The 12,409-nt window shown below is 47.2% G+C and overlaps 2 protein-coding genes across 2 annotated transcripts; one reads left to right on the forward strand and one right to left on the reverse strand.

The window, feature by feature from the left end:
* The first annotated feature begins 1,387 nt into the window (after positions 1–1,387).
* On the forward strand, positions 1,388–5,774 carry RPL7L1 (ribosomal protein L7 like 1). Its single transcript, XM_075709214.1, has 7 exons — positions 1,388–1,410; positions 1,556–1,664; positions 3,434–3,609; positions 3,783–3,920; positions 4,189–4,298; positions 4,538–4,750; positions 5,025–5,774. Exons 1-6 carry the CDS (start codon positions 1,397–1,399, stop codon positions 4,744–4,746), a joined length of 756 nt encoding a protein of 251 aa, XP_075565329.1. The 5' UTR covers positions 1,388–1,396; the 3' UTR covers positions 4,747–4,750; positions 5,025–5,774.
* A 418-nt stretch (positions 5,775–6,192) lies between these two features.
* Positions 6,193–8,944, reverse strand: MAD2L1 (mitotic arrest deficient 2 like 1). The gene is made up of 5 exons (XM_075709512.1): positions 8,869–8,944; positions 8,550–8,696; positions 8,292–8,412; positions 7,554–7,657; positions 6,193–7,045 (listed from the first exon to the last, which is right to left on the reverse strand). The coding sequence occupies exons 1-5, from the start codon at positions 8,942–8,944 to the stop codon at positions 6,873–6,875; spliced, it is 621 nt and encodes a 206-aa protein (XP_075565627.1). The 3' UTR covers positions 6,193–6,872.
* Between the last annotated feature and the right edge of the window lie 3,465 nt (positions 8,945–12,409).

Genomic DNA, 12,409 nt, shown 5'->3' on the forward strand with positions numbered 1-12,409 from the left:
GTTGTAATTGTTTTCTCTTGCACAACATTCATGTGAAGCATCAGCAAAGGTGATGTGAAGGTGTAAAAAGTAGGGCCAGCTCTGAGAACCTAAAACTTGTGTTTCTGTGCCTTGTCCCACCTCTGCAACCTCTTTCCCTACAGTTCTGCATGGCAACTCCCCAGCCCTTTGCTCCATAACCACCAGCACAGCTGGACATGGTGTGCTGCCTCCTCCCACCGCCCCAGCTGCTGAGGCGAGGTTGTTTCTCTTCCCGCTGTACAGGACCCTGGCCACGTCTGAGACCCTTTCCTCAAAAGTGGCTGTGACCAGCTGCCCGCCTACGCTTCAGGCGCGCTGCGTGGCCCACGAGCCCTCGCGTGGGTCTGCTCGGTCCTTCAGGCAGGAGCTGCTGTTTGGGGCAGGACCACCGTACTTGGAAGCCACCAGGAGGGAGAGAAAATGGCCTGTTCCTCCTGGTGAAGCTTCCCAGGGTATTCAGGCGAGGGGCTGAACGACAAGCTATTTTTTTGAAAGGCTTTTTCTCCGTCGCAGGCCTCTGGCGTGGTGAGACGTCTCTTTCGCACCAGAGGAGTTGGGGAGAGGGACGCATCGCAGCCCCGCGGTGTCTTCTGGACATGGCCGGGGGCAGCATTTAGATCCAGGGGCCACAGCCTTGCAAGCCCGTTATTTCCACCCCTCGGTACTCGCAACAGGGGCGATGCTGGCCTTGGTATCTTTTAAGTGAGGTGGAGCAGCGGACGGGAAAGGCGCTTAAGCCCTGCAGTGTTGTCAAAAGCGGATACCGCCGTGCTCTCCCGCAAAACTGCAGCAGGTCCGAGCCTGAGGCAACCTCCGTCCCGGCCACCCCGGAGCTGGCTCTCCGCTCCGCAGCGGGCTGTGTTTCTGCCCGGGATCGGCGAGGCGTATCCCGGGAGCGGGGAGCTCCCACCGCCGCCGGGCTCCGCGCCTCGGGTGCCTGCGCTCTGCCGCCACGGCGCAGGCAGAGGCTGCCGCACGGGCTGGAAGAGCTGAGGGGACTTAGGGACGCCAGCTTTGCTTTATTATTATTTTTTATTTATTTTTTCCCCTCCGGCATTCTTTGGGAGCTTTGAAGCGGGGCGGGGAAGACACCTGGTTTCAAAGCACTCCCTGCTGGGGTGCGGGCTTGCTTTACGGGCTGCACCGCTCCTCTTCAGGCTTTCACAGAACCGCCATCTCGTCCGTACCCCCTCCCGCAGGCAGGCCACGGCCTGGACGACAGAGATGCGTCCTTCCCCTCCCCGGGCAGACGCCTCCGTGCGCCTCGGGCTCCTTGGCGAGGGAGGAGCAGGAGGAGGAGGAGGAGCCCCGCGGCCCCAGGCAGGCCGGCCATGACACGGCGCCGCGCCGGCGCATGCGCGGCAGCGCCGACAAGATGGCGGAGGTGGAGTGAGTGTGGCGGGGCGGCGGGGCCGGCATCGGCCGCCATCGGCGGGGACTGCGCGGCCGCGGGGCCGGGGGCGGCGGCGGGGGAGTCCCGGGGAGGGTCGGGGTACGGTGCTGCTGGCTGTGACCGGCTTCTCCCGCCCCGCAGGCCGAGGCGGCGGATCCCGCTGGTGCCGGAGAACTTGCTGAAGAAGAGGAAGGCCTACCAGGCCATCAAGGCCACCCAGGCCAAGCAGGCGCTCCTCAACAAGCGGAAGGTAGGGGCTGGCCGCGGCGGGGTCCCCAGGGCGGCGGTCCCCGGCCCGGGGGTGCAGCCGGGAGCTGACGGGGCGGAGGAGTTGGCGTTGTCCGGCGGTCTGCGGGTGGCGGCCGGCTGGGAGAGCCTGGCTGTGAGGGGGTGAAGCCCGGGGTGGGTCTGCAGTGCTGCCGCGGCTGTCCCTGCTTCTGTTTCGGAGGAGGGGATCGTAATTTTGTGCAGTCGTGCAGATGATCTGAGCGATCAGCTTCCTCTGCGAAGGGGGATGCCGGAGCTCTGCGGGCGGGCAAAGGAGGGAGTCAGCTCCTTGCTGAGACTGTTGATGGAGTGATGATCCTCTGGGTTATCCCTCAGGGAAGGCTCGAGTTCATTTCTTTGCTTCATTTCTTTGCGTCTTCTGCACGTGTCTCTGAGCCCTTTAAAGAGGACAAAACTTTTTCGGTTGTTATCCTGAAACACAAATTTATTGAAGACTCTTGAGTTGTTGCCTTTAGATCAGTGGTTATCAAGGTGCATGTGTGCATAGTCACACATGGTAAAATGTAATGCTGCTGGGTCGTTGGCCTCCATGGGATTACACTGTCTGAAACTAGCTCATCTTTGTATTGTAAACCTTCATGGAGACAGTGTGTTCTTCTGAGAGTGCGTTTAGTTAGCTGTCATTAGCTAGATAGCTCTGTCAGAGTATAGACGGGTCAACGGGAACCCTTTTTCTGCGTATAGAGTGGCACGCGTTGCTTAATGGAGAAACTCCCTGTACACAGTGTGTGGTTTCCAGACTGGCAGAGCACAGCAAACCTTTACTATTTCAGAATTTGAGACCTGTTCTGCTGTATCGCAGCTAATATAGCCGGTGCCTGTCTTGGAAGTGGCTTAGAGTTTTCCCAGTGAATCTGTTTCTGTGGAATTGGTGGGATTACGTGCAAAACCCTTGCCATTTTTGTTAGATACTGTGTTTATTTTTTTAAATATATCAGTGGCTTGCTGTATTTCTAAGATGGAAGTGGAAACGTAAGCAATAATGTTAAATAGCTACCTCTTAAGATTCTTACAGAAAAATGACCTTAGTGATGAGATTTTGATTAGGTCTGCCTGCTTTGAAAATTCAGACCAATTCTGTGGGTGATTTACAAGGTGAAATAGGACAGAAGACATATAACATTAGATAGTTTAATTTTAAAATGGCCTAATAATTTAGCCAGTAGTGTACCTGATGTATTTATTACTGGGTAACTGCCATGCATGTTCAGCTCCTATTCATGTAAGAAAGCACTATGATGTAAGTGGATGGACTTGTTCATTTAAACATCTTTTTAATTAAAAAAAAGCTTTAAATTTTCCCATAATTCCGAAAAGATTTTTTTTTTCCCCCAAAAGTGACCTGGATATTCTGTGTTCAAATGAGTAATACTTAATAGTTACTTGAATGCTTGGATTTTCTTTGCGTGTGTGCCTTTTTAGAAAAGGAATTTAAATGTAGTTATTTTCTGTTGGATGGTGATTTCTCCTATGCCTAGAAGTATCGTGGGTCTTGCTCTGTTTTTCCTACTTTTTTTTTTTTTCCTGGGGAAAAACTCTTTGTTCACTGTTCATAAATTAGAGCTAGCTGCTTGTAAATTCATATTTTCTCCCTCAGTTCTGTCTCCCTTGGGCTTAGATCATGACATTTATTTTCTTACTGCCCCCAAAACTGAACTTCATTTGGCCTTTGAGATGCAAACCTCTAAGACTGTTGGGAAGGGTGATAATTTCTTATCCTTTTGTCTTTAGCACCAGAAGGGGAAGCAAATCCAGTTTAAACGCCTTGAGGCTTTCGTTCGAGATTCATGGCGTAAACACCGGGATGACACCCGGCTGAGGCGCATGGAGCAGAGACCTGAGCAGACACCTGAGCAGACGGCTGTACCTCAGGAGCACAAACTAGCCTTTGTTGTGCGGATTGTAGAGTAAGAAGCTTTTGTTACTCCTTACCTTTACTACTGCTATTTGTAGCTGTCATAACCTTTCTAGGTAAAGGAAGGGTGATCAACCCAAATATGTCTCCTTGAAGGTAACCCGAGACCTTTTGTTGCTGTATTAGAGGAATATCATTACTAATACTGGTTTTTTTCTGACTCAGTATTAAGGGAGTGAGTAGGAGGGTAAAAAGAGTGATTGAGTTGCTGCGGCTGAGAAAAAGTTTCACTGGAACATTTGTTAAACTGACTCCTTTATCGCTGAAGATGCTGCAGATTGTGGAGCCTTACGTGGCATGGGGGTAAGTACCAGTCCTGTGACTTGATAGTAGTTTGTATGTAAATATCATAGCTTTCTGATTCTCTATCGGGTATCACAAATCCATAGCTGGCTTTTCCAGTAATGGTCAAAACTTTGTCAACTTTATATCTAAAACTTGTCATTTTCCCTTTTCTCATTGTTCTAAATGTAACTTGGTTACTTTTCCACCTCTATACAAAGAAGTAGGGTGGGATTTCCCACTGTATCATGTTTCTCTGTAACAGAATCTGATTTTTGTTTTTGCACAGACACCCTAATCTGAAATCTGTACGAGAGCTCATCCTGAAACGGGGCCAAGCCAAGATTCAGAAAAAGAGGATGCCTCTGACAGACAATAAGCTGATAGAGGAACATTTAGGTGAGGAAGAGGATGAGAAAATGAAGTGAATCAAGGAAAGAGGTGGATGTTGAGAGTTTGCAATCTGACCTAAGAGGGAGGGGAGGGAGAAAAACCTTGCAAGGCTTGTGTATGGAGGACTGGCAGTTCTGGAGAGTAGTGTGAGGGAAGATAATACACTTGGGCATCTTGTGTATATGTTGTTTGTGGGGGGCTTTTTGTTGGGGGTTTTTTTAATTTTTTTTTTTCTTCCCCTGCAGGGAGCTGTGGTATTATTTGCTTGGAAGACCTTATTCATGAAATCTACTCAGCCGGAAAGCATTTCAAAAAAGTCACAAACTTTCTGTGCCCATTCCATCTGTCAGTGGCTCGCCATGCTTCACGTAACAAAGTGGGTTTCCTCAAGGAAATGGGTAAGCCTGGCTGCAGAGGTGAAGCAATCAACCAGCTTATACGTCAGCTGAACTAGTCAGGTGAGGAGTGCCTGCCGTGTAACTTCTGAATCTTACCCTTTATGCGGTTTCCTAAGAATAACTGTACTGCCATCGGAGATGAGGGGGGCTCCTTTGGTTTTGATTCTTCACTCTACAGAAGCAACCGTCAAGGTAGGGGAAGCTACTGAAGAGCGTGGGTCCCACTAGATACCAGCAGATCCTGCTGGACGCTTTTCCGTAAAGGCTTGACTTCGGGGACATTGCGATAATGTGACCGACTGTTTCTTTTTTTTCTTTCTTTCCTGTTCTGCAGGGTCTTTGTGAAAATTTCAGGATTTATAACCTGTTCCTTTTCATGGACATTATCTCTATGCAATGATAGACTGTATCTCTTGACTGTTGGTGCCTCTATAAAAAAAAAGAAAAAATATACAGATGATGATGGAGATGGACTTTAAAAAGGACCAGCCCAAAGAAGACGACAAATTGTAGTTGATACAAGAAAGAAGTGACTTGAACTTCTTGGATTGTGAATTCTGCATCTCCATAAAACGAGGTTTTTTTTATACCTGTTGCTGCTGGCTCTGTGTCAGTCACCTCCTGATCTCATCTTTGGTATAAAGCAGTGGTTGTCCATTCCTGATATAAACTTCTGTTACAGTTGACTTGCACTCACTGCTTTGATCCAGTCCTCCCCGGGGGAAGTGCTTGAAGCTGTGCTCCTTGAAGTGCACCTCCTGCTACATCTAAAGGGGCAGTGCAGTCACCTGTTAAAGAATATTGCTTGCAGGCAGAAGGAAACACTAGGTATTCCTCTGTTACTGCAGTGCAAGCCCTAGTAGTGAATAATGTAACATGGTTTTTTTTTTTTAGGTACCTAGGTTGTATTTATTTTAAAAAGCTATGATTTTGTGCTACTGATTTACAAAAGGCTGCCTTTTCAATTCTGCTGGATTGGGACTGCTGGAGAGAAGCATTTCCTGGTAGGAAAGCCCAGAAAACTTGTAGTGCTGTGGTAGAACACATGTAATCAATGTTTTCTAAATAAACTTTTCAAATTATACTGTTATAACAGGAGGAGCTATATATAACTCTAAAAGAGTGGGAAAAGTTAAACACTCTGGCTGAAGTGAATTTGATGAAGGAAATGAACAAAACCAGGAAGAGCCTGAAAGTTCCATTAACGCTTAGGGATTTAAATCCCTAACTTCTTCTGGTACAAAAAAATGTGTGAAGAATACAGGAAGAGTCCTTTGCTATTTAATGAATATAGAAGGCAGTGTGCTTAATTGTCACTGCAACTGTTTATACTGTTACTTGAAGACTTTTAATCCATGAATGGATTTCATATTGACTCCACACTTGTTTTGAGACTCGGAGGAAACAAATTAACAATGTAAGTGGGATGCCTTTAGGGTACTAGTTCCATGACAGTAATAAATTAAGATGTAGCATTCATAAAACCATCTACAGACTCCAAATTAGAGAACACTGTACAATTTCAAGCTTTATTCTGTAAAACAAGAATACAAACATAGAAAATGCTTGACAGACATTAGAGACATACATCAACTTAGAACACCACCATCCCCGAAACTAGAGTCCAGCAGTCATTAATATACAAGGCATCATATATTTAAGATTTTCCTGAAAAACAGGTGCTTACATTGTAAAGAGGTACAAGTAACTTCAGAATTGTTTGGTTGATTCATTTTAAGATTATTTCAGTAATAAAACAGCCCAGGCTTTTAATATGAAGAACTGGCATGTCAGCAGTGAGATTTTTCTAGTGCCAGAGAGAACTTAAGCCTGCTAGTAGAATGCAGTTTATAATAATATTAAAATACTAAATGACAGGATCTGAACACAATTCTAACAATCCTAGATTTAGGCAGTTTTTCTAGTGAATGTGGTAGTTAAACAACACCATTGGTTTAGCTCATACAGTTAAGTAAGAATTTAACTATCATGAATACCTTATTTAGACCTCTTTAAAAACAGTGCCAGCTTAGTCTAGTGTGACACCACATCATCACAAACACGTTGCCTTTTTTCTGTATCATCCTTCAGCAAGAACAACAGTAATGATGTGTTCATGACTTAGCTGCACTATGAACAGAAACTATACAAGGCGACAAGATATATACAGCCCCCCCGTATATTAGGGGAAGGAATCCTTTTTGTAAGCCACCATACTGTTTACTTTGTGGATCGTAGTAGTGAAGGAACGAAGACGAACCTCTTCCGAATTGGCTATGAATTGTGGTCCTGACTCTTCCCACTTTTCTGGCACTGCCAAATCTTTATCTGTGTATATCAGCAAGTCAAAGGCACCTGCAAGCAAGTGGAAACAAATGAACAGTAATGCATGCATAAGATGGCATGTTTGAAGTTAAAGTGAGTCTTGTAGAACTTGAGACATACCAAGGTTCTCAGAAGTTACACTGATACTAGTTATGTGGAAAAAAGTACTTAAACATGAAAACACAGTTATCTTCATGTGTAGCCTTTTTAGTTTTCTCAAGCAAGTGTGACAGATTTTTTTTAAAAACATGTTAAAATACCATGGAGCTGAGCTCTATGTAACACTTCATATGAACTCAGTGGTTATTTATACAAGCCTGTCCACAGCTAGTCACAAAATAATTTATGAAAACTTACATTCCTCAGAGTACATGTACTAGTTTCATTAAGTTAGTTAAGCCACCCTGAGTTCTGCCCTCATCTCGGTCTAACAAAATGCTGGCTCAGAAATGATTAAAAAGCCTTAGAAAATACTTTCCGCTATTTTCTGAAGTAGAAAAGAAGCATTTGATTTCTTAGTGAAGTTAGGAATACTCACAGGCAGTTTCCAACAGTGGCAGAAAAGTTACTGTGGCAGTTATTTGTCTGATAACAGATCGAATTTCATCCTGAATAGCTTTCTGAGATTTTTCTCGTGGTGCACTGGAAAAATAGGAAAACTCTGTTAAGAAAGCAAGCTGCTCCTATATTGACAGTTTTCTTTAAATACAGTTCTCTCTATTAACCTCTGTTGGTCTGTTTGCTGTAGGATTTTTTTAGTAGTAGTGACGCTCTTTTAAGCCCTAGGTAGATAGGCTTAGAAAAGTTAAGTGGTAGTTGGTTTCCTTTTATTGTTTGTGAAGCTTCACAGTATTTGTAAGGAACATTACATTTATTCTCATTCTGGAACGGATGAAAACATTTTGGCATAACAGGAAAGCAGTAGTTCTTCAGGGCACATACCTGATAGGGGATTTTACGTACTTCGTTGAAGATTAAAAATCAACTTTTGATCTGATGCTTTAAAAAAAGAAAAAAAAAAAGGAAAACCCACAAGTATCAGCACCTGAGGATTACATATGCTTCAATCATATGATGACTGGTCTACAGACAAACAGAAGGAATAGCAGTAAGAAAGGTAGTAGGTTTGGTAAAGTTTGAAGGAACATCTTCCATGCTGACAGTGAGGAAAGGCTGTCTCGGCTGCTCTGAGGGACCGGAGCAGCGCTGAGGCGCACGGCATTTCTCTTGTGCCTGCACAAGGTATAGCGAAGAGCAGCTGCAGAGGAACAGTTACCTCTCGTCCTTCGCAGTTTTGTCGCACTCTATGTCGAACTGCCACCGCTCCAGAACCTCGTTGTTTTCGATGCTAGAGATGACCACCACGAGGCGCTGCACGATGCACTTGTACAGCCACTCTGAAAGAAGCCACAGCAGTCGCTTGCGGGCCGGGAAAGGCAAGCAGCAGCCTCCCGCCGGCGGCACCAGCTCGGCGCTTTGGCGAAGCCGCCTCAGCGCCCCGGCCCGGCCCCTCCCGCCCCCCGCGCCCCGCCACCTTTCATCTGCTCCACCACGTTGTTGAGGTAGTTCTTCAGCTCGGGGTCGGTGGTGACGAGCAGGGTGAGGCCGTACTTCTGGACGCGGGTGAAGGTCTCGGGGGGGTAGATTCCCCGCTGGTAGAGGATGCTGTTGATTCCATAGGCTGCAACGCGCGGGAGGGAGAGCGGGGGCCGTGTGCGTGAGGCGGCCCGGCGGCCATGTCGCCCCGCAGCAGGGCCTACCAGCTGCCCGTCCGCCCTCCCGCCCGCCCAGCTCCGCTCCCCGGGGGCCGTCCTCCCGCCCGCCCCGCTCCGCTCCGCTCCGCTCCCCCTTACAGAAAAACTCGGCGACGATCTCGGCGCTGCCCCGCAGGGTGATGCCCTGCTGATCCCGGCTGAGCTGCTGGGCCATGGGGGCTGCGCGGCCGCCGCTTTCCCCGCCGCCCGGTTCAAATGCGAGCCCCGCCCCGCCCGGCCCCGCCCCTCGGCACCGCCCCTCCGCCCGCCGCCGCGCACGCGCGCTCGCGAGGCCCCCGCCTTCCCGCCCTCGCCGCGTGCGCGGACCGTTGGGGCGCGGCCGGGCCTTGGCGCGCATGCGGGCGGCCCTGAGGGAGTCGGCGGGGCGGGGGGGGCGGCGGCCAGCGGCGCCCCGCCGGCCCTAAGGTGCCTTCTGCTGGGGGCCGCCGCGCTGTCATCGGCGGAACGGGGGCTGCGGGGTGCAGGGGCGGCAGCCGCCCGTTAGGGAGAAGCGGGCTTTCCGCCTGAAACGTCCCGCCAGCGGGGCGGGCCGAGCCGTGGCCTGCGGCGGGGCTGAGGGAAGCGCAGGCTGCGGGGGCGGGGAGTGAGTCCCCGCCGTTTGGAAGTGCGCTTTGAGAGGTTGTTTAGATGCGTTCGTCCGTGCGAAGGCGCTTTTGAACTTGGAAATGATACTTTGCAGGTACGAATGAAATGAAGCAAGCACCTCCTTGATGGGTGATTCTTAGTAGCGTTCGCTACGTAAATCACGCAATAGCTATCTAAAATAAACCCGATCTATTCTGCAAGCACTGTCAAAAGGCAGGCAGGGAGAACCTGGGAAAGCGGGATGAAACACACACTTTCTCCTTAAATCCGTAGGATAGCGGGTAACACACACACAAAAGGCTTAAGAGGCATTTGGAAGGACAGGGAACCCAGGATCTCGCGGCTCTGGCCGTGCCCACACCTGCTGTCAGGCTGCCACAGCGAAGGGCACTTGCTCGTTGCTCAAACCACTCAATCCTGTTACTACAGGGATGCCAAGGAAGACACTGCAACTAGCGGTGGCTGTCAAACGGAGGAAACTCTGGCAGAGGTTAACAGGTAAGAGAGACCCAGTGAAACAGCAAGTAAATGTTAAGTGTTGAAATACTTCACTAGTATCATGAAGAGGGGAAGCTGTAGTCTACTGGGGTGGTACCTAGGTGGCCAGCTAGTCAGGGGATAAAATCAATCAACAGGCAAGTAAGTGCAAAGTGAATGGATTTGTTCCATTTTGTTCCAAAGGCATGGAAGAGCTGCAAATGAAATCCTTCCCTGAATATGATTTCTTGGAAGTGTCTGGAACAAATAGACGTTACCATCTAAGACATACCTGTATTAGATGCCCATACTGGCCGTCAAAGAAACCGATCAGAACAGCCTTAAAAGGAAGCAACGTTCAAAAGAGAAGTATTTTAAACCTAGGATGAAAACCGTATGGTCATTACACAGTGCAGTAGGCCAGCTGCTAAAAGAGTGAATCAATGGCATAATTGCTTATTTTGTCATAGTAAAATACATTTTCTCAAAAGCTAAGACTTTATGTTGGTTCCAGTTTTTGCTCTAAGAGGAAGTACAGTTTGCTTCAGGGTTCACTCTGCTGTGATTAAAACAAATAGTGTCGTCCTGAAATCATGTGCTGAGGCTCTGAAAGGCAGACCCTTTATTCAGACAATAATTCAGTTATTAACCTACAGAACTTTATTCTGGGTCTTGATCAGTAGTGATTGTGTTGTACACGAGTCTTCTGAATAAAATATTTTCTGACTAAGAGTGATGTATTTCAAAGCTTAGGGTAATGGAAGCATTTTTCATACGAAGCCCGGCTTTTAGAAGCTAGATAGCTGTGCATATCAGCTGTGTTCCTTCAAACCTTATGTACTATCATGTTCTTATTCATCTATCCCAAAATGGCCTCAACCCCCCCTTTTTTTTTCCCACTTGGCTTTTCATCCATTTTGCTTCCTCTGAGGTTTTTGGAGAGCAGCTCATTTTTGTGATAAATGTAAGAGCTTGAAAGCCCTGTTGCATGAGGCCAGGCAAGAATAGTAGAGCTTATGATTAATATTTACACATTTCTTCTCCAGCTGTTTTACTGTTAAAACCAAATGGAAGAAAAACATCCAAATGCTTCTTGGCTTCCCAAATTTCGTTTCACTTGATTTCAGTGTAGATGGCTTGAAGATCTGTTGTTGACATGACTGGGCAGATCTGTGTATCAACAACAGACTTAACTGCCTCTTCTTTGTTCCTCCAAGATTCATCTGGGAGGTAATGAGAGGTGGTGGTGGTCCCCAGTACCTCTGTTAAAACTCTAAGCTTCCTTCAGTGAACCTGGCACACGGTATTTCAGAGTTTTGGATCACTTCTCTGTCCCCAGTTCTCTATTGCAGTTAACACTGGTTTCTGCCCTGATGTGCTCCCCTGTCCCCCTCTCTCCCCCAAAAAAACCCTTTGCATTTTGGCATTTTAATTTTTCTCTCTCTTTAAGGAAATACATTTCCCTCTTGCAATGTGTCACTACTTTTCTTTACATTTCTTATATATGTTGTAATGTTATCTAATGGTAAGAGCTGTGTATTTTCAATGCTTCCAAATTTCTTTTGTGGTACAAAGCTCCTAATATTTCCCTTTGTCTTTTAACACATTATTTTTCCGTGGCCAGTTCTTTAGTTCTGAAAAGTTCAGTCTTTTAGGTCCATGAAGTAGTGTCTTTCTTTTTCTTCATCTTTGTATTTCTGGAACTAGAATGTTCTTCATGTTCACCTCTCTTTCTTCTCATGTTGTCGAGATATTCCTCTCCTTCCCCCACCAATAATTGACTTGCATGAAGGTTTAGTTATTTGACAATGTGCATTTGCCCCTTTTCCCTTCGCATTCTCTGACTATCTCATCTTTGTTTCTCTGTTACAAGTCCTAAACTCCACAACACTTGCCTTCATTTTCTTCACTTCGTTTAGGTCGGCATCACTCAGCTTCTCTGCCAGGTCAATCCAACATCCCCCAACCGAGGCACCCAGGGAATGCGTGCTTATCTGTCACGTAATTCATCTGCAGTCACCGCTTGACCATAGCCTAGTCAAGTGTGATGGGGACATAAGTACGTAAGTCCTTTTGTCACGTTACTGAACGGGCACGCTCCATGCGATGATGATGCCTATAGCCTGTGTTTCGGGCATGTCCAGCTACACGACAGGAGGCAGGCTGCGGGGCTCTTGCAAGGGAGAACAGCAGGGAGACTGCCGTGGGTTAGGGAATGATTTGTGTGGCTGACAGCCTGCTTCCTGACCAACTCTGAGGGACTCTCAGGAACAAAGATGACAGGCTGAGTTATATGTTCTGGCACACCATGAGCTGGCTATCCTTGCTTTAATTATCTCATGCTAAAACCTTAATTTTCATAAGGAATGTGAAACCCCAGTTGTATTTAATTTGGGTCTCTTACGATTCTTTAGTCATTGCTCTGTTTCTCAATTACAGCTCGATGTTATGACAGAATTTTTTTGATTCTCTTTCTGTGGAAGGAAGTGTCGCCTATTTAGCTTGGCTTTTCTGCAAGATCTAATGATTGCTTCCCCATTGCAATTGTCAATGAACC

This window comes from Pelecanus crispus, chromosome 4, assembly GCF_030463565.1.
Source record: "Pelecanus crispus isolate bPelCri1 chromosome 4, bPelCri1.pri, whole genome shotgun sequence".
NCBI classification, from domain to species: Eukaryota; Metazoa; Chordata; class Aves; order Pelecaniformes; family Pelecanidae; genus Pelecanus; species Pelecanus crispus.

What these genes read in the sequence shown, in the direction of transcription:
- MAD2L1 (XM_075709512.1), bottom strand. Translation starts at nt 8,944, where the DNA reads ATGGCCCAGCAGCTCAGCCGGGATCAGCAGGGCATCACCCTGCGGGGC. An exon ending in GATCGTCGCCGAGTTTTTCT is followed by an intron (nt 8,697 to 8,868) that starts GTAAGGGGGAGC and finishes CGCGCGTTGCAG; the next exon opens with CCTATGGAATCAACAGCATC. An exon ending in GCCACTGTTGGAAACTGCCT is followed by an intron (nt 7,046 to 7,553) that starts GTGAGTATTCCT and finishes ACTTGCTTGCAG; the next exon opens with GTGCCTTTGACTTGCTGATA.
- RPL7L1 (XM_075709214.1), top strand. An exon ending in TTTGTTGTGCGGATTGTAGA is followed by an intron (nt 3,610 to 3,782) that starts GTAAGAAGCTTT and finishes TTTCTGACTCAG; the next exon opens with TATTAAGGGAGTGAGTAGGA. An exon ending in GCTGATAGAGGAACATTTAG is followed by an intron (nt 4,299 to 4,537) that starts GTGAGGAAGAGG and finishes CTTCCCCTGCAG; the next exon opens with GGAGCTGTGGTATTATTTGC.